We start from the raw sequence: 25,756 nt of genomic DNA on the forward strand, positions 1-25,756 counted from the left end.
GCCGCTACTGTTATTTTCCTAAATAATTTTTATCATATCAAGCCCTTTAATATTGTAAAGTATTTATTCTCCAATTAAAATAAGTTAAATGCTTTTTTTCCCCCTTTTTTAAACAAATTTAGATTATTCCCATGGGTCATAGGCTCTATGGGATGAAGCTCCAATAGAATTTCATGATCTAGTTCTAATGTAGCTCCTTACCAAGCCCATACTTAAGTCACACCCACTCCTCTTTATAAAGTTCTTTCATATCACTGTTTTCAGAGGTTATTCCTATGTCTGCAGAGTCCTGCCTTGGTTTTCTTCTGACTCTTTATTTCTATTATTATCATTTTTGGTCACACCACAAGGCATGTGGGATCTTAGTTCTCCAACCAAGGATTGAACCCACACCCCCTGCATTGGAAGCATGAAGTCTTAACCACTGAATCACTAGGGAAGTCCCTTTTCTCTGACTCTTGATTCCCTCCTTTATTCAGTAAGGCTGAGCTTAGGTGCCACCTCGGCTGTCTCACTTTCCATGACTCTTCTTTTGCATAATCATCTCCTCCTCTGCATTTTCAGATCTTTTGTGACGTACCCTTTTGGTATGGTACTAGTCAGAACAAATCAATTATTTATAGGAAGATGGCCCTACTCTACAGATGGCTGTGGGCTCCCTGAGTGTGAAAACCATGCCCTAGTCTTCTTGCTTTATCCCTCTTGGCGTCACAATATTTTAAAGTAATTATTTCAGTCTATATGTACTACATGTCTAATACTTTTCTTATTTTACTCATGAAGTCACACAGATCTGGTTGCAGGGTTGCAGAAACAAATGCCTTTGGGGTCAGGCAGCTGACAATGGCAGAAGCAGACAGAGTGAGATCTGGGGTGAGCTAGCAAGGGTGTTGTTGTTGATTGTTGTCTTTATTGTTGTCATCCAAGAGTGTGACAGGTTTAGCCTGATGTATTATTTTTCAAGAAAAATGGGAAAATTAAAGATTTTTAATATAATCATCCCCATTTTAAAATATGGCAACTACAATTCACCTTAAAAAGAAACTTGTGGGCAAAAATTAAAATCCCAACCTGTGCGCTGAATGTGGCCCTTGAGACCCCAATTAGCAACCCTGATTGATCACTTCCCTTCATTAGCTGCCAACAGAACATGGGAACCAGGAGGTGTAAGATGTGTGATGGGAGAAGGTGTGTATGTGCTCTTTTCTCACCTGGGTTCATCCTGCCTTCTTGCTACTCTGCCTCCCCCACCTGTTGCTACTTAGCCACCTTCCAAAACATGAAAGCCAAACACCACAGAGAATTCCATTGCCTTCCATCCTTTCTCCTCATTGGTAACACACTGGCTGTTAACTGCATGGACTGGTGTGACCTCCTGTTGTCCCTCCTTCCAGGACGTGACTGAAACCATCTGGGAGAAGCTATTATTCTTGATAGATGTTCCGGCTGTTTTTGCGGATGGCTATTATCAAAGGCTTAAATTCCTACTCAGAGCCATGGTTTTCTAGTAAACCAAGAATGAGATGTTATTAATACCCTTGGAGCTAGGAATTAAGTTGTCCTTATGTTCCAGCCAATCTGGGTGGTCAGTAACCATTTCAGACAATCACATGGAACATTGCCTATGAGGTTACCTCGAAAAGAGAATTTTAGTAATTGATTGCTATATTTCGTCTCCCATCAATGATTGATTTCCCACCCCTCCCCCTACAGCCTTTTGCTCATCTCAGTTGTATATGAATCAGCAATAGCTCGATTCACCTGATGGCCTTTTTAAAACACTTGTCCCTTCTTAACCAGTGTGATTACTCCATGTTAGCCATATTAACACTTCATGTAAACTTTTTAGCCTAAATGGTTCAGGCTCTTATTTCCTTTAAAAACAAAGCAAAAGCATAATACCAAGCGAAAAAAAGAGAAATCAAACCCAACCAAATTCTCTATTCAGTGGGTCTTGGGACCTGGCTGTCTCAGTCCGGGAGCCTGGGGAGAGATGGCGTGTGTGGGCAGATCTGGATGGGAATTTAGAATCATCACCCTACTAACTGCGTGGGTGCTTTCCTGTGTACAGAACATTGCATGGATTGAGTATTACCAGGACTTTGAGGAAAGCGCTCAGAGGAGCAGGCAGCCTTGCTCAAGAAAGGTCCCATGTTCTAGGAAGTGTCATACATATGCCACATGTAGTTACTGAGACCTGGAGGTGATTCTGTGCCCTTGAGGCTGGCAGAGGGACACTGACAGAAAGAAGAGGGAAGAAGAGTTTCCCCTCAAACTCACACAACTGCATAAAGTCCTCTGGGCCCAACACAGGAGCACTTAGCTTGTGTTGGATATGTTATTATTAAATAGTAATATTGAGTACTCATTGTGCGCCAGGTACTGTTAAATACTTTTCATGCTAGGGCATTTCGTTTTAGTGTCTCTTCTATAATTGGAGGTAAGTGTTATTATCCCCATTTTAGAGACAGAAAGTAAGCTTACTGTGTCCGAGAGCACACAGCAAATTTGAACTTGGCCTTTCTGACCATTGTCTCTGTTGATGCCTCTGGGATGCCTCTGCTGAATACCTCATGGTCCCAAGGGGAACAGGTTGGTAATGAATGAATTGACACCCATGATGCGTGGGAATCCTCTGAAAACATACCAACTGTGACTCCCCATTGTGGTTTGATTGTCCTTGTAAATCCTGTTGAAAACAGTTCCATTGTGACTTCTGTGGACCAGTGGCTTCTGTGACGGGGGCTCACTTCTTGAGAAGAGTTGAGAATATTTACTCATCTGAATTTAGTGACAGGAACCTGTTGTGTCTGTTATATTATTAAGTGAATGTCCTTAAGGTCAAGGTTTTGAGCAGATGGGAAGGCAGATAACTTGATCATTGAATGGTTGCCATTAAAACCAGGACTTACCTGCTGAAATTTAGGTGGAGTTGATTTTTTTTTTTTTTAATTTGTGACTAGAGTATTTCACAAACAGAAAGAAGGAAAACAGGTTTTCCAAGTGTGTGATAGCAGCACAGAATGAATCACTTGTTCTTTTTACATAGTCTTCCACTGCTACGATCTCATAGTCACATCTATGCCTGGTGTTCAGGTCATAGCTTCAAGTTGTGTCTGATACACACAGAGGATTTTGGACTTCCAGTCCTTAAAATTCCATATGTACCTGTTTTTACAAGGGGGGAAAAAATCTAGGTGTTTTGGTCCCATTGAAGGTAGACTGATGGGTTAATGCAATCCATGAATGACTCTAACTTTGTCATGGGTCTCCCAGGGCATGCATATCCTCATCTTCTAAGGGAAGAATAAACAGAGTGTAAACTTTCCACATTGAAGACATAGCAGCTAAAGTTGCTTTCATCCTCTCACAGTTCTCTGCCTTGAATGTTAGTCCTGACTTCAGAATTTCCCAGTTCTTCAATTAAGATGACTAATATCTCCTCTCCCCAGAATGTATATTTTAGTAACTCCCAGAATTTAGCCCAAGAAGTACTGCTAAGAAACCGAGGTTTGCAGAAGTTAAGCGACTTGCCCAAGCACTCCACTGTCCAGTAGCTGTGACTTTAGAGCAGTGGTGGCCAACTCAGTCCACAAGAGGATTCCATGAGTTAATCACTACATGTGCTAATCAAATGCTAACAGCAGTCCTTGGCACATAATTAATTCTCAACAAATGTAAGATACTATTATTGCTCCACATCTAGGGAGTAGGCAGAGTTGAGTTCTGCATTCATTCTTTCAACAGATGCTTGTTGAGCACCTGCTGTGTGCTGTGTTCTGGGGGGATAGCCCATGGTCTTAACCATTGTGCTTTATTACCTCCAGTTTAATTTCAGGGAAGATGTTTTCCCCCTTTGTAGGCAATTGGAAAACAATGACACCAAAGAGATGATTCATGGCCCAGCAACATTTTTTTTGAGATCCTCAAAATAGGTATCATGGGTGAGTACTGCTTAGATAAAGAAAGCCTATCTCAAAGTCATTCTGGGTGATCTCAAGATAGTGCTGACTTTTTCCTGGAGCCTAGGACAAGAAGAGAATGTAGCTACTAATATAGCTACTCACATAAAAAATACTATTGAATCTATTGACAGCATGATACGTCTCAACTCAGGAAAGTTTTTCTCAATTTACTTTTAGAGGAATTGGAGGTTTTATTTAAATTTAGTAAACAAAGCATTGGCCTTTGAAGAACAAAATGAAATATTTAAGTTGATAGAGATCAAGCTTTTTAAAGCCAAAGTTAATTGATAAGAATCAGGTCTTTCTACTAAAGCTGTAGAGTCAGGAATTTAAAATAATATGAAATATGAGATAACAGTTGTATGTGTGTGTGTGTTTTAATTTTATTTCTTTTGACTGCTCTGGGTCTTTGTTGCAGAGCACAGGCTCTAGGCAAACAGGCTTCAGTAGTTACGGCCCATGGGCCCCCTAGTTGTGGCTCCCAGGCTCTAGAGCAGAGCCCCAATAGTTGTGGTGGATGGGTTTAGTTGCCCTGTGGCTTGTAAAATCTTCATGGATCAGGGATCGCACCCGTGTCCCCTGCATGGGCAGGCAGACTCTTAACCACTGGACCACCAGGGGATCCAGCTGTATGTTTTAAAAAGGCAGTGGCTTTAAATTAATATGACTTTATCATCTGAGTAATAATCAGATATCTGACTGAATAGGCTTCCAGGGTTGGGGCTGCTGTCTTCTCTCTAGGTTGACCTTTCTAATATTTCATCAGTGTCATTCACAAGCTGTATTCACGTGAAATGGCAGAGGAAGTCCACCCGCGATTGTTCTTCACGGTTCCCTGGCTGTGATGAGTCATTGCAGGACAGCCCTTGCAACCAAGTGCTGATAAGAATAGGCACACAATAGGAAAATAAAACAGCCAAGAGCTGAAGGAGAAAGAGCTGGAACTCAGAAGAGTGTCCACAGCTCTGCTGTATTTAGCTCTTGTGACCTTGTGTAAGTTACAATCTTCCCTGTCCCTGGGTTTCTCATGCATAAAGTTTCTAGAGTCTCTTGCTGAAGTTAGGTCAACTTTGGAGTTTAATATCCACTAAGAAAGATGGGAGACACTGCACCTCCAGGGGACAGTGATTCATGATTTGTGTAATTATAGTAGCTTTGTTGATTGTTGGAAAAGAGCAGTGGCAGATGAGTCAGCCTGGCATGAGCTATTGGAGATCAGCGATGCTTTTTTTTGTTGGGGGAAAAAACCCAACTAAAGCATAAGTTTAGGTGCCAGTGGTCAGGGTGATGCCAAGTTCCAGAAATAGAAGCTCGGATTTTGGTCAGAGGACAGTATGGAGGGGACGATGGTCATGGACTTGTTTTCCCAGCTGCACCTCCACCTTAAGCTTTCCCTGGGAAAGATGCTTGTGGGTGACCATGGGGGTGTAATGTCACCATCCACGCCACACATGTTGCTTGGGAGTCACTATCACTGACTGAGAGGAGGCAGGTGGTATTTTGAATGTCCTTCCTCTGCCTGGTTTGTTTCTCAAAAAATCTATGTGAGAGGAATACTCCAGTTAAATGCATGTATTAGGAGCTCTGGTGGCAAACCTCTGGACGAAACATGAGCTGCGCTAGAGACAAACAGATCAGAGCCATCCATTCTTTATCCTTCCTCTGGGCGCTTTCTCCAGTAGCCTTAGAAGCAGGAAGAGAATCCCCTTTCTCTCAAGCCTGGACCCAAGCTCACCTGATCTGCTATTCTCTGCTTCCCCACACAGTCTAGCAGGGCCTGCCACAGATTGATGCAAAGCTCTGTGTATTGGGTTGGCCAAAAAAGTTGTTCAGATTTTCCATAAGAAATCGGACTATGACTGAGTGACTAAGCACACACACACACCCCCAAGTTGGGCTGGGGGTCAAGGGAGGCCTGACTGAATTCCAGCTGCTGTACTTCCTGGCTATGGCACCTGGAGTAACTTACTTAGCTTGGGCAGTAAGCATAGTGGTACTAATAGTCTTATGCAGGTAGCCTGTGTCTTTAAGAATTGCATTGTATTCTGAAACGGTATGAAGGTTTCCCCCTGCTCACAGGAGAGAGTGAAGGTGGGACCAAACACTAGACCTTGAACTCTTTCTCCCTTCTTCCTTGAGAGGGTGTGATAAACATCGGAGGCAAATTTGACCTCATAGAGATCAGCAGGGATCCCACCTCCTTGCACAGGACTGTTCCCACCCCACTAAGGACAAGGATTTTCAAACTCAATAAGCAACAATCTACTTTAAAAAAAAAATCCTACACAAAACTGTCATGTGTAAAATGAGGATAAAAGGCTTTTGTTTATAAAAATATACTTCAGTTGAAATTTATACTAAACTCAGTAAGAATGATGAAGCAGTTTCAATGAATAGAAATTTGAAATAGAGATAATAGATGACTTTTATGATTGTTTCCCTTTAACATACAGATAAGTAATTGCAAATGGTCATTTAAAAAAAAAAAAGATCTCCTTCCAATCTAGTGGTATCAGTCAGTTGAAGAGAAAAGATAGAAGGCTTATTTATTATGCCAAAGCTGCCCAAAATATGTAGACTAGCGTATATTTGTTTACATGTAAGAGATGGGAATGAACTTTTAAATTATTGCATTTTTTCCCCAAAATGCTTATACCTTTAAAAAATAAATTTAAAGTAAATGTGAAAACACCTGAAACACCTCCATAGAATTCCAGGGTTTGGTAGAAAACTGCTCAAAACACACTCCCTGAGGTCGTACAGTTCTCACATCTCAATTTGCTCTCTGTTTGCTGTTTGACTGTAGCATGTATGTGTTGGCTTACAGTTTTCAATACTGAAAGCCATTTGGTATAAAAAATGGTGACATTTGAATAAGCTCTGCAGTCTGGCTGACAGTGCTGGGTCAGAATCAGTTGCTCCTTTTGATGTTGTTCTTGAGTGGTGGAAAATGTTGCTTTGGGGTAAGTTGGGTGAAGAGGGCTCGAGACTGTATACCATTTTTGCAGTTTACTCTGAGTTAATAATTCTTTCAGAATGTAAAACTGTTTAATAAAAGGTGTTTGAAAACAACCATCCTCTAATTAATCGTTAGGAGGGAGTACAAGACTAATAGAGTGATGTATACACCACACTTTCAGAGTGGATTTCCATCTATCTTACCTTATTAAAACAAAAGCATCTTTCTTTTTTTGCCACTGAGTCCTTATCCTCCACCCTCACTCTGCCATGTACTGTGACACTGTTGAAGTTTTGTAAAGAAAACACAGCAATGGCAAATCAAGGAGATCTGTCTTTCGGGAAAACTATTTTAGCTGCTGCTTCATTACTTAATAAGAAAATGGTGCTGAAACCCAAGAGTTCAGTCTGCAGGCACCTGATACACAAAAAAGCTTTATAAATGATGTAGCATGTTTTTCTGAAGCATTCCTATGCTCAAAACATTAGTAATTAGATCAAAGTAGTATCAACATGCCATGAGATCATAAGGCCACATGTACAAATCAGCGTGCCCTGCAGTCCATTGTGATGATGCCATGTAAGGAGTGTTATTCTACTGGAGAAAAGATAAAGGAGAGAAGATAATTTTAAAAGAATAAACCTTTGATCCATTCACTTCTCTGTGTGTAAAGTGAAAGTGGTCATGAAATATACTTCTTTGTTCCCTAGGATTTTATAGTGTGCTGTAAATTACTGCTTTGTTCTTTGATAAGATTGGTGGAGGTTTTTGCTCTTTATCACTTGGAAAAATGCAGCGGAATTCCCTGAGCCAGACATCTATCTTCAGTGTAATTGGCAGAAGACTGATTATCTCGTGTGTTTTGACTAGAAATGGATTAGTGGGGTTGATCACAGCTATCAGACACCTGGAAAGGTGAACTGAGCTCTGAACAATGCTTCATCAAATGTTTTAACATGTGCTTATATAAGTCCACTGAAAAGTCTATTCACTCCACCAAGCTATGACATAGGGCGTTAGTCTGATCGGCTTTTCTGGCTTCTCCTCCAGGGTCATCAACGCTGGGAAGAGCACACACAACGAAGACCAAGCCAGCTGTGAGGTGCTCACTGTGAAGAAGAAAGCAGGGGCCATTACCTCAACCCCAAACAGGAACTCAGCTAAGAGACGGTCCTCGCTTCCCAACGGGGAGGGGCTGCAGCTGAAGGAGAACTCGGTAAGACCTTCCTTCACCCCCACTCTCGGGTGAGAAGAACCCACACACTCTGGCCCCACTGTGGAATGTTCAGAATGGAAAAGAGAAAAGCCACGGCCCCAGTGTTCGTGGAGTGGTGGGTCTGGGCTCGGGGCATCACACTCACAGCAAAGGTGATACATGGGGTTCAGAAAAGCTGGTGTTTAAGTTCTCAGCACTTAGAGAAAATGCCCACATCATAGGAGTTTTGTTGCAAGAATTAGTATGTGTAGCGGTAGATGGTTTTAAAGAAGCACTTCCAGGTTTTTGTGAAGTTGGTCATCCTCAGAAGCCTCCCAGGAGGGTGGAGTAACTCTAGCCGTCAGCTTGCAGCCCAGCTACGACTCTGCCCCTGTCCTCCCCTCGCGTGTCCCTTAGAGTTGCACAGTTGGAGCCTGTGCTTGATGCTCTTCCAAATTAATGTTTGTTTCAGTTGGCCCAAAGCCCTTGCATCCTATGGGGTGGCCCTCCAGACTGAATGCCCTGCTGACAGACCACAAAGCATTTCTCCTCTCTCCAGTTTCCGGAGAACAAAGCAGACATCCTTGGAAAGTTCTGAAGAAGCTCTTAGCAGAGTATAGGGAACAATCAGCACTGTGTCCACCATCAGATTCTTTAGTCCTGCAGAAAAGAGACATGAAACGGGATGACCCAGATGGGACTGTTTGTTCTAATGATCTTGAGGATATTTTTGTTTGTAAAGTTTTATAGGATTGTAAAGGATCTAGGAACCTGTCCTTAGTTGAAGTGATATTGTCTTGTTGCATTTATGCTTAGTGACTAAGAAGGGTACTCATTTATTTTTATTTTGTTAGCATTAGTTCAGCTTAGGGTTAAAAAACACAGTGACCTATGGAGACTCATCAGTTGTACTTGTTTCAAGGCAGAAGGAAGCACTGATTAGGCCTCTCCCAAAAAGGAAGAGTCAGGGACCCAGATGAGCAGGACAAAATAATAGTGGTTAAGTGCATGCGCTCTAGAGTAAGACAGTTCAAAGCAGTCTGTTGCGTAAAGCTATTCAGTTTAACAATGTGTGTGTGCTCAGTCCTGTCCAGTTCTTTCTGATCCCATGGACTGTAGCCACCAGACCCCTCTGTCCATGTGTGACCCCATAGACGGCAGCCCACCAGGGTCCCCATCCCCTGGGATTCTCCAGGCAAGAACACTGGAGTGGGTTGCCATTTCCTTCTCCAATGCATGAAAGTGAAAAGTGAAAGTGAAGTCGCTCAGTCGTGTCCGACTCTTAGCGACCCCATGGACCGCAGCCTACCAGGCTTCTCCATCCATGGGATTTTCCAGGCAAGAGTACTGGAGTGAGGTGCCATTGCCTTCTCCCAGGAGAGGCTAGTTAGAAGTATGAAATCCAACAGTCCATGCAAAGTCCTGAGCTGGTGTCATCATTAATAAATCCTTGATTGATGTTAGTGATTATTATCCTAAAGTCAGTTCCATTTCTGTAATCCTCTATGAATAATGCCCACTGAATTTTCATTCATTTTTAAATTGGAAATCACACAATTTTTTCCATACCTTCTTGATGGAATTATTTTTGAGGATTGAATTATTATGGAAAAGGGCTCAGAAAATGTGAGACATTAATGATAATTGGATATGGGTGCCAGTGACTTAATGTTGCTCTTTCCCCCGGCAATTCCTCTCTGCCACTGGGATATAAAGTGACTTCTGTAAAAATAAGACAGTGTTGACATCTGGCTGCAAGCCAGTTGATGATCGCATATTTCCTTGTTGCTAAGTTCCTCCTAGAAGTGGAGCCAGGAGTAACTATTTAACTTCCTTTCCTTAAGAACAGTGAAACCAGCACATAAGCACTTTAGAATGGAGCCAGGACACTCCTTCGTGATGGTTCATGTGGTCCATGCTCCTCTGGGAGGCAGCAAGGATATGCAGTGAAAAGCAGGCACATCTCAGCCTGTATTCCTGCCTTAGCCACAGCGGCTTCACGTCTATCTGCGCTGTATATTAGGCTTCTTATTAGAGTTCAAGGCAAGAGCTGTGTTGCCTTTTTTTTTTTTTTAATTGTGGAAAAATGCACGTAAAGCTTACCATTTTAACCATTTTTAAGTGTACAGTTCAGTGGCATCAAATACATTCATACTGCAGTACAACCATCGGTATCATCATCTCCTAAACCTTTCCATCATCCCAAACTGAAACTGTCCCCACTAAATACTAACTCCCCATTCCTTTCTCCCTTTCCCCTCCACCCTCTCCGGTCCCTGGCAACTACCATTCTATTTCCTGTCCCTGTGAATTTGGCTACTCCAAATACCTCCTATAAGTGGAATCATACAATTTTTGTCTTTTTGTAGTTGTCATATTCACTTATCATAATGTCCTCAAAGATTGTCCGTGTTGTAGAATGTGTCATAATCTTATTCCTTTTTGAGGTTGAATAATATTCTCTTGTATGTATACATGCCATTTTGTTTATGTCTTCATCATCGAGGGACCGTTGCTGTCATCTTTTGTCTATTATGAACGTTGCTGCTGTGAACGTGGGTGTTCAGTACCTGTTTGAGTCCCTGCTTTTGATTCTCTTGGATATATACCCAGAGTGGAATTGCTGAGTGATACGGTGGTTCTGGTCAGTAGTTTCAGGAGCCACCATACTGTTTGCCACAGCAGCTACACCATTTGACCTTCCCACCAGCAGTGCACAAGGGTTCCAATTTCTCTACATTTTTGCCAACACTTGTTAAATTCTGTTTTTCTGAAATAATAGCTACCCTAATGAGTGCAAAGTGCTGTCTCATTTGTAGGTATATATTTCCCATGGTTAGTGATGTTGAGCATCTTTTCATGCACTTCTTACTGGCCACATACATCTTCTGAAAGGTCTGTTCACGTCCTTTGCCCATGTTAGAATTCAGTTGTCTGTTTTCGTTGTTGATGTTTGTGCTCTTTCTAAAACCTTGAAGAGCGTAGTCTCGTGTGCCAGATGACTCGTGAGCGTGGGCTGTGTTCTAGGAACTGGATGCTGAGGATTCAGCAGGAAATAAACAGAGGACAGTCCCTCCCTACAGGGAGCTTGTGTTCTTTAAAGGAGGCAAACAAAACACATAGCATGGGCAGATAAGCACTCTGGAGAAAACAAAGTAGGGAAGCGGGAATAATAGGAAGTGTGAGGTGAATGGGTGGTCAAAGAAGGTGTCAGGGGTGACGCTGGGGCAAAGACCTGAGAGCACAGCTTTTGGGAGGAAGAGCATCCTGACAACCCTCGGCAGCTGCAAGATCTGAGGCAGGACCAGGCCTGCCATTCTCAGGGATCAGCTAGGAGCCCATGCAGCTGGAACAGACATAGCAGAGCCTGGATTACAGACAATGGACTTCCCTGGCAGTCCAGTGGTTCAAACTGTGCACTTCTACTGCAGGGGGCTCGGGTTTAATCCCTGGTCAGGGAAGATGTCACATAGCATGACCAAAAAAAAAAAACTGGGTTGTAGGCAACACTGTCAGAAAGCTAATAGGGGAGAGAGGCAGTCTGGTAGGACCTCAGGGCTGTTACCAGGACTTTGGCTGCTATGCTGAATGAACACTTTGCTAGCAGAGGTCACTAAATACACTGCTTAGAAGAGGCTAGTGGTTTTTTCTATCTGAAGACATCCCATGACTCATATATGGTGGCACCGAGGAAAGGGCAGTGACAGTACAGGGCTCAATGCGAGAAAGCATCTGCAGAACACAAGTGAGCTAGGTCTCCGCCTTCCCCCTGTGATTCTCATCCTTCACTCAGTAAATGTGTGCTGAGCTCTGAGTCCACACTCTGGGACCTTGGGACTGAGGAGATGGATTCAGGACAGTCCCTGCCCTCCTTGAGTAGAGTTGGGGAGACAGGAGAGGAAGGCTTCCTGAAGAAGTGATATTTGCCCTGTTGTGCTGAAAATTGAATAGGAATTAACCAAGCACATAAGAGAAAGGAGAGCTCCTGATGGAGGGAGTGAGCATGTGCAGAGCTAGGCTGGCGTGGGAGCAGTGGGGCATGGCTTCCTGTGTCGGGGGCAAGTGTAGTTGCTTGGAGGGGTATAAGACCGGAGCAGTGAGCAGCGTTCACAGGTGAGAGTCACTCAGTACCCTGAAAAACTGGACTTCTAAACAATGACTTTAGACCAGGGTGTAACAGACTCATGATAGTGGGGAGGCTGACTTGAGAGGACTAGGGGAGCACACCTAGAAGTTGGGACACTTAGAAGTCTGGCTCATGCAGAAATCTGAGTGAGAAATGATGAAGCTCCAAATAAAGCAGTGTAAGAGCAAAGGCGTCAAGAAGCAACAATTAGAACCAGACATGGACAATGGACGTGAAACAACAATTTTGAGCAGTTCAAAATTGGGAAAGGAATATGAAAAAGGCTGCATATTGTCACCCTGTTTATTTAACTTATATGCAGAGTACATCATGTGAAATGCCGGGCTGGATGAATCACAAGCTGGAATCAAGATTGCTGGGAGAAATATCAACAACCTCAGATATGCAGATGATACCACTCTAACCTTGACAGCATATTAAAAAGCAGAGACGTTACTTTGCCAACAAAGGTCCATCTAGTCAAAGTCATGGTTTTTTCCAGTAGTCAAGTATAGATGTGAGAGTTGGACTATAAAGAAAGCTGAGCTCCAAAAAATTGACGCTTTTGAACTGTGGTGTTGGGGAAGACTCTTGAGGGTCCCTTGGACTGCAAGGAGATCCAACCAGTCCATCCTAAAGGAAATCAGTCCTAAATATTCATTGGAAGGACTAATGCTGAAACTGAAACTCCAATAATTTGGCCACCTAATGTGAAGAACTGACTCACTGGAAAAGACCCTGATGCTGGGAAAGATTGAAGGCGGGAGAAGGGGATGACAGAGGATGAGATGGTTGGATGGCGTCACCGACTCAATGGACATGAGTTTGAGTAAGCTCCTGGAGTTGTTGATGGACAGGGAAGCCTGGCGTGCTGCAGTCCATGGGGTCGCAAAGAGGCAGACACGGCTGAGCAACTGAACTGTGCTGGCCACTTTAATGGCAGAAAGTGAAGAGAAACTAAAGAGCCTCTTAATGGCAGTGAAATAGGAGAGTGAAAAAAACTGTCTTAAAACTCAACATTCAAAAAACTAAGATCATGGTATCCGGTCCCATCACTTCATGGCAAATACGAGAAAAAGTGGAAACAGTGACAGATTTTATTTTCCTGGGCTCCAAAACCACTGCAGGTAGTGACTGCATCCATGAAATTAAAAGGCACTTGCTCCTTGGAAGTTCAGTTCAGTTGCTCAGTCGTGTCCGACTCTTTGCGACCCCATGAATCGCAGCACGCCAGGCCTCCCTGTCCATCACCAACTCCCGGAGTTCACCTAGACTCACGTCCATCGAGTCAGTGATGCCATCGAGCCATCTCATCCTCTCTCGTCCCCTTCTCCTCCTGCCCTCAATCTTTCCCAGCATCAGGGTCTTTTCAAATGAGTCAGCTCTTCGCATCAGGTGGCCAAAGTATTGGAGTTTCAACTTCAACATCAGCCTACCAATGAACACCCAGGACTGATCTACTTTAGGATGGACTGGTTGGATCTCCTTGCAGTCCAAGGGACTCTCAAGACCCTTCTCCAACACCACAGTTCAAAAGCAACAAATCTTCGGTCCTCAGCTTTCTTCACAGTCCAACTCTCACATCCACACATGACCACTGAAAAAACCATAGCCTTGACTAGATGGACCTTTGTTGACAAAGTAATGTCTCTGCTTTTGAATATGCTATCCAGGTTGGTCATAACTTTCCTTCCAAGGAGTAAGCGTCTTTTAATTTCATGGCTGCAGTCACCATCTGCAATGATTTTGGAGCCCAGAAAAATAAAGTCTGACACTGTTTCCACTGTTTCCCCATCTATTTCCCATGAAGTGATGGGACCAGATGCCATGATCTTAGTTTTCTGAATGTTGAGCTTTAAACCAACTTTTTCACTCTCCCCTTTCACTTTCATCAAGAGGCTCTTTAGTTCCTCTTCACTTTCTGCCATAAGGGTGGTGTCATCTGCATATCTGAGGTTATTGATATTTCTCCCAGCAATCTTGATTCCAACCTGTGCTTCTTCCAGCCCAGCGTTTCTCATGATGTACTCTGCATATAAGTTAAATATGCAGGGTGACAACATACAGCCTTGACGTACTCCTTTTCCTATTTGGAACCAGTCTGTTATTCCATGTCCAGTTCTAACTGTTGCTTCCTGACCGGCATACAGGTTTCTCAAGAGGCAGGTCAGGTGGTCTGGTATTCCCATCTCTTTCAGAATTTTCCACAGTTTATTGTGATCCACACAGTCAAAGGCTTCGGAATAGTCAATAAAGCAGAAATAGATGTTTCTTCTGGAACTTTCTTGCTTTTTCAATGATCCAGTGAATGTTGGCAATTTGATCTCTGGTTCCTCTGCCTTTTCTAAAAGCAGCTTGAACATCTGGAAGTTCACAGTTCATGTATTGCTGAAGTCTGGCTTGGAGAATTTTAAGTATTACTTTACTAGCATGTGAGATGAGTGCAATTGTGCATTAGTTTTACCAACTCAGTGGACATTAATTTGAGCAAACTCCAAGAAGGAAGTTAGTGAAGGACAGGGAAACCTGGTGTGCTGCAGTCCATGGGGTTGCAAACAGTCAGACATGACTTAGTGGTTGAACACATGAGAGCAAAGGACAGGCTCAGAAGAGATGATATGAGAGGTACTGTTGTGGTGACATGGTGACAAATTGTGTGGTACAGGGAGAGTGGGAGACCCCAGGTCTCAGCCACTGGGTGCTGGTCCTTAAAAGTGGACCCCTGGAGCAGGAACAGATTCAAGGTGAAGGGATGGGCATAAATGGCAACTTGACTTTTGAGGATGCTAAATTTGCAGTGGGGAATGTTTTGTAGGAAGAGAGAAGGAGAGAAGGAATTGGAGAGAAGGAATTGGAGTTTGGGAGTAAGTCTTGGGAAGCTTAGAATTCAGGAGTTGCAAGTTCAAAGATATTCCAAGAAGAGAGAGGAGTTGTTAGGAGCAGAAGTAACTATGACGTGGACCACAGAGGTCAAGAAAGATAAGGATGAAAATAGGGGCAAATATTATTATAAGCAAGAAGTGGGGCAACAGGATAAAGTGACATCATTATTTTATTGCAGACAGTTTACAGACATGAGGATGGTGATAGGAAGATGCCTGGGCTCTCTCCAGAATACATGTGATGAATTTCTCCCTCCTTTGCCGACCTCTTCATCCCCAGTAAATTTCATGAAGTCAGAATAAGTCAAAATAAATATTTCCACAAGACTTCATGTGTAACATCACCCTCATCTTACTCGGAGATTGAAGAAAGCCTAAAATTTTCTGTAAAATTACATTAGAGTCCCCATGAAAAAAGAAATTATCATAGGAATTTTTTATGTTAAAAACATCAAAAAAGTGGAGGGAGGGGAGGACTTCCTTGGCGGTCTAATAGTTAAGACTCCACCCTTCCACTGTCTCTGGTGCCATGCAGTACAACAAAAAAATTGGGGGGTTGGGATGGAGGGGACGGGATACATCAGTGATGTGCAGAGGAATTCAGCAGAAGCGTGACTTTATATTTGATGACGTAGGGTAGTTGGGTAGCAGTGAGATGGTTAATTCTCACTACAGATAGTTATTGATTGGGATAAAGATTTTAAGACAATTTTAGTTTTTTAAAAACTTTTTATTTTATGTTGCAGTATAGGAGATTAGCAATATTGTGATAGTTTCAGGTGTACAGTAAAGTGATTCAGTGATATATGTACACATATATCTATTCATTTTCAAATTCTTTTTGCATTTAGTTTGTTACAGAATGTTAAGCAGAGTTCTCTGTGCTATATACTAGGCTTTTGTTATCCATTTTGCATATTTAAATTTACATGTTTGAACATAAACATTTACAGTATTTAATTTTACATATTTAAAATGGATAACCAACAAAAAGCGACTGTATACAGGGAACTCTGCTTAATACCTTGTAACAACCTAAATGCAAAAAGAATTTGAAAAATAAGAGATACCTGTGTATGTTTAACTGAATTGCTTTGTTGTACACCTGAAACTAACATTGTTAATCCACTATCAGTTCAGTTCAGACGCTCAGTCGTGTCCGACTCTTTGTGACCCCATGAACCACAGTACTCCAGGCCTCCCTGTCCATCACCAACTCCTGGAGTCTACCCAAACTCATGTACATTGAGTCGGTAATGCCATCTAACCATCTCATTCTCTGTTGTCCCCTTCTCCTCCTGCCTTCAATCCTTCCCAACATGAGTGTCTTTTCAAATGAGTCAGCTCTTCACATCAAAATATTGGCCAAAATATTAGAGTTTCAGCTTCAGCATCAGTCCTTCCAATGAACACCCAGGACTGATTTCCTTTAGGATGGACTGGTTGTATCTATAAGGGACTCTCAAGAGCCTTCTCCAACACCACAGTTCAAAAGCATCAATTCTTTGGCACTCAGCTTTCTTTATAGTCCAAGTCTCACATCCACACATGACCACTGGAAAAACCATAGCCTTGACTAGACGAACCTTTGTTGACAAAGTAATGTCTCTGCTTTTTAAGATGCTGTCTAGATTGGTTGTAACTTTCCTTCCAAGGAGTAAGCGTCTTTTAATTTCATGGCTGCAGTCACTATCTGCAGTGATTTTGGAGCTCAGAAAAGTAAAGTCAGCCACTGTTTCCACTGTTTCCCCATCTATTTTTCATGAAGTGATGGGATCAGATGCCATGATCTTAGTTTTCTGAATGTTGAGCTGTAAGCCAACTTTTTCACTCTCCTCTTTCACTTTCCTCAAGAGGCTCTTTAATTCTTCTTCACTTTCTGCCCTAAGGGTGGTGTCATCTGCATATCTGAGGTGATTGATATTTCTCCAGGGAATCTTGATTCCAGCTTGTGCTTCATCCAGCCCAGTGTTTCTCATGATGTACTCTGCATATAAGTTAAATAAGCAGGGTGACAGTATACAGCCTTGACGTACTCCTTTTCCTATTTGGAACCAGTCTGTTGTTCTATGTCCAGTTCTAACTGTTGCTCCCTGACCTGCATACGGGTTTCTCAAGAGGCAGGTCAGGTGGTCTGGTATTCCCATCTCTTTCAGAATTTTCCACAGTTTATTGTGATCCACACAGTCAAAGGCTTTGGCATAGTCAATAAAGCAGAAATAGATACTTTTCTGGAACTCTCTTGCTTTTTCAATGATCCAGTGAATGTTGGCAATTTGATCTCTGGTTCCTCTGCCTTTTCTAAAACTAATTTCAACATCTGGAAGTTCACGGTTCACACATTGCTGAAGCCTGGCTTGGAGAATTTTGAGCATTACTTTATTAGCGTGTGAAATGAGTGCAATTGTGCGGTAGTTTGAGCATTCTTTCGCATTGCCTTTCTTTGGGATTAGATTCAGGTTCCATCTAAATATAAAGGAAAATGTCAAAAGCAGAAGAAGCCTTGTTCGGAAAAGTCATAAAATTTGGAAGGGATAAAGGAAAAGATTTTCAAGGTGTTGAAAGCACAGATTTTCAATCTGTGCTATAGATTTGTAGCTTGAAGAAATGCAAGGGAATATGGTGAATTATTTATTCTTCCTTAAAAAAATACTCAATAATGGATCCAGTTTTTTAAAATTTATAGTTTAGTGATATAATTAGTGAAATAAAGAAATAAACATTTTCTCTTTTGAGAAATAGAGAAGTTTTGAGATCTCAGGATATGAAATGGATGTGAAACAGAGAAGGATGTTTTCTGTGACAAGTTAAGGATGAGCTTTACCTCTTTCTGCATCACATTGGGTTCTAGGTGTATGAAGAAACTTTAGCCCAGCGTCAGGCAAGTAGGAAAGCGATACTCTGTGGCAATATGCAGTCCTGTCAACATTCCTACACCTCTGACTGTTTGTTTAGGGACATAGGGCGTGTGGCTTGGGAAGAAGAGAATCTAGAATGCCAGCATTTCTGAAAGACATGGTCATCCCTTACAGAAGATGTTGTAAGCTCTTTGAGGGTAACAACCTCTTCCCCCATATCCTCCTGCCTGTTTCCCACTTTATTTGTTTAATTGAAGGATAATTGCATTACAGAAATTTGTGGTTTTCTGTCATACATCAACAAGAATCAGATATAGGTACACTGAAGCCTTTTAAATTTACCCGATCATGATTTGTGGGATCAAATCACCATTACTAAGTTTTCTTTCCTGCCGGGTCCAGCCCCAGTGGATCCAGGGAAATTCAAAGGAGAGACGGCGTCGGCAAATACACTGGCTTTAATTAAATGTTAATTAGAGATATAAAGAGTAATAGAATAAGGATAGCTCAGTAGGAAAATTCAGTGGAGAAAAGAGGCTGAATAACTTGGTTTATGTGGAAAGCTAATAAAATTCCAAAATAAGGAATTTACATCACCTACGTAGGCCACAGGCATCCTCCCGTTCTCCCAAAGGAGAGGAGACACTAAGGCCTCCCTGGTCAGATCTTAGAAGCCCAGGCATAATTAGTAGGCTTGACGAGCCTCCACGTTCCAGATGGGGATTCAGCCAGAAGGTGACAAAAAGAACGACATGGGGAGACCAGTCTTTTGAGGAACTGATCCCATTTCTTTATTTTCTAGGGTCTGTTTTTATACACTGAGATGTTATACAAAAGTCACATGGGGTCAGCAGTCCTGACTTTAATAAAAGTCAGGTGCTTTATACAAATGTATACGAAGGTCTTAGGGGTGTTACATCATCTTCTGGCCAGGGGGCCTGCTAACAGTTTATGACCCTCTCCTTGTGACAGTGGTCAGTCAACCAGAACACTTATTTCTCCAGGGGTGATTATTTTTTAAAACAGATGCCACCTTCCGAAGGTACCAGATAAAGTTACATTCCTATAGGGTGAGGGTGTAGTGGGTTTTAATTAAGGAAAGAATTTACTTAGCCTAAGGTCCAATGTGATTAATATCAAAGGTTAATACTTATTTCTTCTATATATTCATTAATGTGTATAAGGGCAGGGGATGTGGAGACTTAGCAGCAAACATTGGCTCAACAAATGAAAAACCCTTCACCAATACAATTTCTAATCAGCCCACTCTACTATACTAATAGTTTTCTAACTTCTCTAAAGAACCTGTTTTTAGAAGGTTTAAAGCATCTCGTGCCTCTCATGGTTGGGAGGCTGTGAACAATCACATGTGGCCAGACAAGCCTGTCAGGCAGGCTAGAGAACCTTCAGAGGAGTTTGTAGGTTGAAACACTCCTATCACGCCCAGGAATTATTATTAACTGGAGCTCTAAGTTAACTCCTTCTCTGAAAGAGGTGATGGGGGACAGCCCCCCGTAAAGTCAGAGGTGTAGGTGAGAGCACAAAGTAGTAAAGTAGGCAGGCTCTGGTTTTGGGGGTAGATGCTCGAGAATTTCCAGAGGGACTCCTGAGGCTCGATCCCGCCTTTGCATATGTCAAGCCTCCTTCCTCATGACCTTTGCCACGGGTGGAGGTCCTCACACTGGCTCCCGGCACTTTCTTTTAATTTGAAAGGTGTTATTGTTGTTTGTTGTTCAGTTGCTCAGTCAGTCCGACTCTTTGCGACCCCATTGACTGCAGCACACCAGGTTTCCCTGTCCGCCATCTCCCGGAGCTTGCTCAAACTCATGTCCATTGAGTCAATGATGCCATCCAACCATCTCATCCTTTGTCTTCTCCTTCTCCTCCTGCCTTCAATCTTTCCCAGCATCAGGGTCTTTTCCATTGAGTTGGCTCTTAGCGTCATGTGGCCAAAGTATTGGAGCTTCAGTTTCAGCATCAGTCCTTCCAATGAATATTCAGGACTGATTTCCTTTAGGATTGCCTGGTTTGATCTCCTTGCAGTCCAAGGGACTCTCAAGAGTCTTCTCCAGCACCACAGTTCAAAAACATCAATTCTTCAGCACTCAGCCTTCTTTATGGTTCAACTCTCATATCCATACATGACTACTAGAAAAACCATAGCTTTGACTATATGGATCTTTGTTGGCAAATTAATGTCTCTGCATTTTAATATGCTGCCTAGGTTTGTCATAGCTTTCTTTCAAGGAGCAGGCATCTTTTAAGTTCATGGCTGCAGTCACCATCTACAGTGATTTTGGAGCCCAAGAAAATAAAATCTGTCTCTGTTTCCATTGTTTCCCCATCTATTTGCCATAAAGTGATGGGACCAGATGCCATTATCTTTGTTTTTTGAATTTTGAGTTTTAAGCCAGCTTTTTTACTTTCCTTTTTCATCTGCATCAAAAGACTCTTTAGTTCCTCTTAGCTTTCTGCTATAAGGGTGGTGTCATCTGCATATCTGAAGTTATTGATATTTCTCCCTGAATTTTTATTTCAGCTTGTGCTTCATCCAGCCTGGCATTTCTCATGATATACTCTGCATATAAGTTAAATAATGGTAACAGTATACAGCCTTGATGTAGTCCTTTCCCAATTTGGAACAAGTTTATTGTTCCATATCCAGTTCTAGCTGTTGTTTCTTGACCTGCATACAAGTTTCTCAGGAGGCAGGTGAAATGGTCTGATATTTTCTATGGTTTACTGTGATCCACAGAGTCAAAGGCTTTAGCATAGTCAGTGAAGCAGAAGTAGATGTTTTCCTGGAATTCTCTTGCTTTTTCTATGATCTAATGGATGTTTGCAATTTGATGTCTGGTTTCTCTGCCTTTTCTAAATCCAGCTTGAATATCTGGAAGTTCTCCATTCACATACTCTTGAGGCCTAGCTTGGAGAATTTTGAGCATTACTTTGCTTGTGTATGACATGAGTGCAATTGTGCATTAGTTTGAACATTCTTTGGCATTGCCCTTCTTTGGAATTGGAATGAAAAACTGACCTTTTTCAGTCCTGTGGCCACTGCTGTTTTCCAAGTTTGCTGGCATAATTGAGTGCAGCACTTTGACAGCATTATGCAGCTGACTTGAAATAGCTCAACTGGAATTTCATCATCTCCACTAGCTTTGTTCGTAGTGATGCTTCCTAAAACCCACTTGACTTCACACTCCAGGGTGTCTGGCTCTAGGTAAGTGATCACACCATCATGGTTGTCTGAGTCATTAAGATCTCTTTTGTATAGTTCTTCTGTGTATTGTTGCCACCTCTTCTTAATATCTTCTGCTTCTGTTAGGTCCATACCTTTTCTGTCCTTTACTCTGCCCATCTTTGCATGAAATGTTCCCTTGGTATCTCTTAATTTTCTTGAAGAGATCTCTAGTCCTTCTCATTCTATTGTTTTCATCTATTTCTTTGCATTGATTACTGAGGAAGGCTTTTTTTTTTTTTAATTTATTTACTTGGAGGCTAATTACTTTACAATATTGTAGTGGTTTTTACCATACATTGACATGAATCAGCCATGGGTGTACATGTGTTCCCCATCCTGAACCTTCCTCCCACCTCCCTCCGCATCCCCTCTCTCAGGGTCATCCCAGTACATCAGCCTTGAGCTCCCTGTCTCATGCATCGAACCTGAACTGGCGATCTGTTTCACATATGGTAATATACATGTTTCAGTGCTATTCTCTCAGATCATCCCACCCTCGACTTCCCCCACAGAGTCCAAAAGTCTGTTCTTTATAGCTGTGTCTGTTTTGCTGTCTCGCACATAGGTTCATCGTTACCGTCTTTCTAAATTCCATATATATGCATTAATATACTGTATTGGTCTTTTTCTTTCTGATTTACTTCACTCTGTATAATAGGCTCCAGTTTCATCCACCTCATTAGAACTGATCCACATGCGTTCTTTTTAATAGCTGAGTAATATTCCATCATGTATATGTACCACAGTTTTCTTATCCATTTGTCTGACCATGGACATCTAGGTTGCTTCCATGTCCTAGCTGTTGTAAACAGTGCTGTGATGAACACTGGGGTACACGTGTCTCTTTTCATTTCTGGTTTCTTCAGTGTGTATGCCCAGCAGTGGGATTGCTGGGTCATAAGACAGTTCTGTTTCCAGTTTTTTAAGGAATCTCCACACTGTTCTCCAGAGTGGCTGTACTAGTTTGCCTTCCCACCAACAGTGTAAGAGGGTTCCCTTTTCTTCACACCCTCTCCAGCATTTATTGTTTGTAGACTTTTGGATCGCAGCCATTCTATTGTGCTTGATTTGTGGTTGAGTTGTGGTTTTGATTTGCATTTCTCTGATAAGAGTGATGTTGAGCATCTTTTCATGTGTTTGTTAGCCATCTGTATGTCTTTGGAGAAATGTCTGTTTAGTTCTTTGGTCAAAATGGATTAAAGATCTAAATGTAAGACCAGAAACTATAAAACTCCTAGAGGAAAACATAGGCAAAACACTCTCTGACATAAATCACAGCAGGATCCTCTATGACCTACCTCCCAGAGTAATGGAAATAAAAGCAAAAATAAGTAAATGGGACCTAATTAAACTTAAAAGCTTTTGTACAGTGAAGGAAACTATAAGCAAGGTGAAAAGACAACCTTCAGAATGGGGGAAGATAATAGCAAGTGAAGCAACTGACAAAGAATTAATCTCAAAAATATACAAGCAACTCATGGAGCTCAATACCAGAAAAATAAATGACCCAATCAAAAAATGAGGAAGACTTTCTTATCTCTCCTTGCTATTCTTTGGAACTCTGCATTCAAATGGGTACATCTTTCCTTTTCTCCTTTGCCTTTAGCTTCTCTTTTTTCCTCAGCTATTTTTAAGCCCTCCTCAGACAACCATTTTGCCTTTTTCCATTTCTTTTTCTTGGGGACAGTTTTGATCACTACCTCCTGAATAGTGTTACAAACCTCCATCCATAGTTCTTCAGGCTATCAGATCTAATTCCTTTAATCTATTTGTCACTTCCACTGTGTAAATCCTAAGGAATTTGATTTAGGTCATATCTGAATGGCCTACTGGTTTTCCCTATTTTGTTCAATTTAAGTCTGAATTTTGGAATAAGGAGTTCATGATCTGAGCCACAGTCAGCTCCTGGTCTTATTTTTGCTGACTGTATAGAGCTTCTCTATCTTTGGCTGCAAAGAATATCATCAGTCTGATTTCGGTGTTGACCATCTGGTGATGTCCATGTGTAAAGTTATCTCTTGTGTTGTTGGAAAAGGGTGTTTGCTATGACCAGTGCATTCTCTTGGCAAAACTCTGTTATCCTTTGCCCTGCTTCATTCTGTACTCCAAGGCCAAACTTGCCTGTTACTCCAGGTATCTTTTGACTTCGTACTTTTGCATTCCAGTCCCCTATGATGAAAAGGACATTTCTTTTGGTGTTAGTTCTAGATGGTCTTATAGGTCTTCATAGAAGTGTTCAGCTTCTTAAGCATTAGTAATTGGGACATAGACTTGGATTACTGAGATACTGAATGGTTTGCCTTTGAAACAAGCAAAGATGATTCTGTCATTTTTGAGATTGCATCCAAGTACTGCATTTCAGACTCTTTTGTTGACTATGAGGGCTACTCCATTTCTTCTAATGGATTCTTGCTGACAGTAGTAGATATAATAGTCAACTGAATTAAATTTGCCTTGATTCATGGACCTAACATTCCAGGTTCCTATGCAATATTGTTCTTTACAGCATCAGACTTTACTTTCATCACCGGACAAATCCACAACTGGGCATTGTTTCCACTTTGGCTTAACCTCTTTGTTCCTTCTGGAGCTATTTCTCTGCTTTTGTCCAGTAGCATATTGGGCACCTACCAACCTGGGGAGTTCCTCTTTCAGTGTCCTATCTTTTTGCCTTTTCATGCTGTTCATGGGGTTCTCAAGGCAAGAATGCTGAAGTGGTTTGCCCTTCTTTCTCCAGTGGTCCACATTTTTTCAGAACTCTCCACCATAACCCATCCATCTTGGGTGACCCTACAGGGCATGACTCATAGTTTCATTCAGTTAGACAAGGCGGTGGTCCATGTGATCAGTTTGGTTAGTTTTCTGTGATTGTGGTTTTCATTCTATCTGCCGTCTGATGGATAAGGATAAGAGGCTTATGGAAGCTTCCTGATGGGAGAGAGTGACTGTGGGAGAGACTGGGTCTTGTTCTGTTGGGGGGGGGGCCATGCTCAGTAAATCTTTAATCAAATTTTCTGCTGATGGGTGGGGCTGTGTTCCCTCTTTGTAGTTCACCTGAGGCCAAACTATGGTAGAGGTTATGGTGGTAATGGCCACCGCTTTCAGAAGGACTTATGTGAGCATGCCGCAGCTGCCAGGACTATTGTAGTCAGTGCCTCTGACTGTTGACCCACACCTCTGCCAGAGACTCCCAGATACTCACAGGCAAGTCTGTCAGTCTCCTGTGGGGCCACTGCTCCTTTCTCCTGGGTCCTGGTGAGCACAAGGCTTTGTTTGTGCCCTCCCAAGAGTCTGTTCCCCCAGTCCTGTGGAACTTCTGTAATCAAATCCCACTGGCCTTCAAAGTCAAATTCCCTGGGGATTCTCAGTCCCTTTGCTGGATCCCCAGGTTGGGGAATCTGTTGTGGGCCCTAGAAATTCTGCAACAGTTGGGAGGACTTCTTTGGTATCATTGTTCTCCAGATTGTGGGTTGCCTACTCAATGGCTCTATAGTAGCACTAATGGTGACCTCCTCTAAGAGGTTATGCCACATGCCATGCCTCCTAGGTCTGCTGAAGCCAGAGCCCCTGTCTCCGTGGCAGGCCACTGCTGAGCCCTGCCTCCACAGGAGACACTCAAAGGCAGGTCTGACTCATTCTCTTCTGGGGGTCATTGCTCCTTTCCCTGGGTCCTGGTATGCACAAGCTTGTTTGTGCCCTCTAAGCGTCTCTGATGGGTCTGAGGTTTGATTCTAAACTTGATTCCGCCCCTCCTGCCATCTCGTTGGGGCTTCTCCTTTGCCCTTGGATGTGGGGTATGTTTTTTGGTGGGATCCAACATTCTCCTGTTGATGGTTGTTCAGCAGCTAGTTGCAATTTTGATGTTCTCACAGGAGAAGATGAGCGGACGTCCTTCTACTGCACCATCTTGCCAGTATTTTCTGAAAGGTGTTAAGAAGTCTTTATTTATTGTACTGATTGCCACCTGCCCGTGAAGACAGCTTTTCCAAGAGCTTTTGTTTTTCAGTTCCTTAGTCATTCTAGGAATGAAGTAAAGAGAGGAAGATAGCAGATGACTTCTCTGAGGAGGGAGAGAGAGTCTGCTCTTGAGGGCATCATATAACCTTGTATTAAGTTAAGAAACCCCTGCCCTTATGTAAGATGTGTGGCCATAACCAGGACAGTTTCCCCTCACATCTGACTGCCTGTTTTGGAATCAATCGTTTTGGGCTTCAGATGAGACCTGTGGACACATGCATTCTAAGTCTTATTTCCTCCAGAGCCTCCTTATGTTGTTTAATTTAATGAAAACACATCAGCGTATGTGCTTTCAGTGTCTGTTAGTTCAGTGTCTAATTACAATAACAGGAGATGGCTATGTCCGCATCATGGCCAGGCTCATCAGCAGGGGAGAGGAAAGCTGATTATCTTTCTCAGCAGAGGATGGGGCAGCACTGTGGGAATTCCAGGCAAATAGGATCAAACTGGAGATGGGGAGAGAGAGGAAGGAAATGAGAAGGGCCATTTCAACTTTCTGGAGTGAAGATT

General features: G+C 42.4%; 1 protein-coding gene across 2 annotated transcripts in view; it reads left to right on the forward strand.

Moving 5' to 3' along the window:
- Nucleotides 1-25,756, forward strand: part of PPM1H (protein phosphatase, Mg2+/Mn2+ dependent 1H) — a 302,588-nt gene that overhangs the window by 95,442 nt on the left and 181,390 nt on the right. For both annotated transcript variants that reach the window (XM_061416617.1, XM_061416616.1), the window contains exon 2: nucleotides 7,975-8,140. In XM_061416617.1, the coding sequence (XP_061272601.1) occupies nucleotides 7,975-8,140 (166 nt within the window). The remainder of the gene's footprint in view (nucleotides 1-7,974; nucleotides 8,141-25,756) is intronic.

This window comes from Bos javanicus, chromosome 5 (assembly GCF_032452875.1).
Source record: "Bos javanicus breed banteng chromosome 5, ARS-OSU_banteng_1.0, whole genome shotgun sequence".
Classification (NCBI taxonomy): domain Eukaryota; kingdom Metazoa; phylum Chordata; class Mammalia; order Artiodactyla; family Bovidae; genus Bos; species Bos javanicus.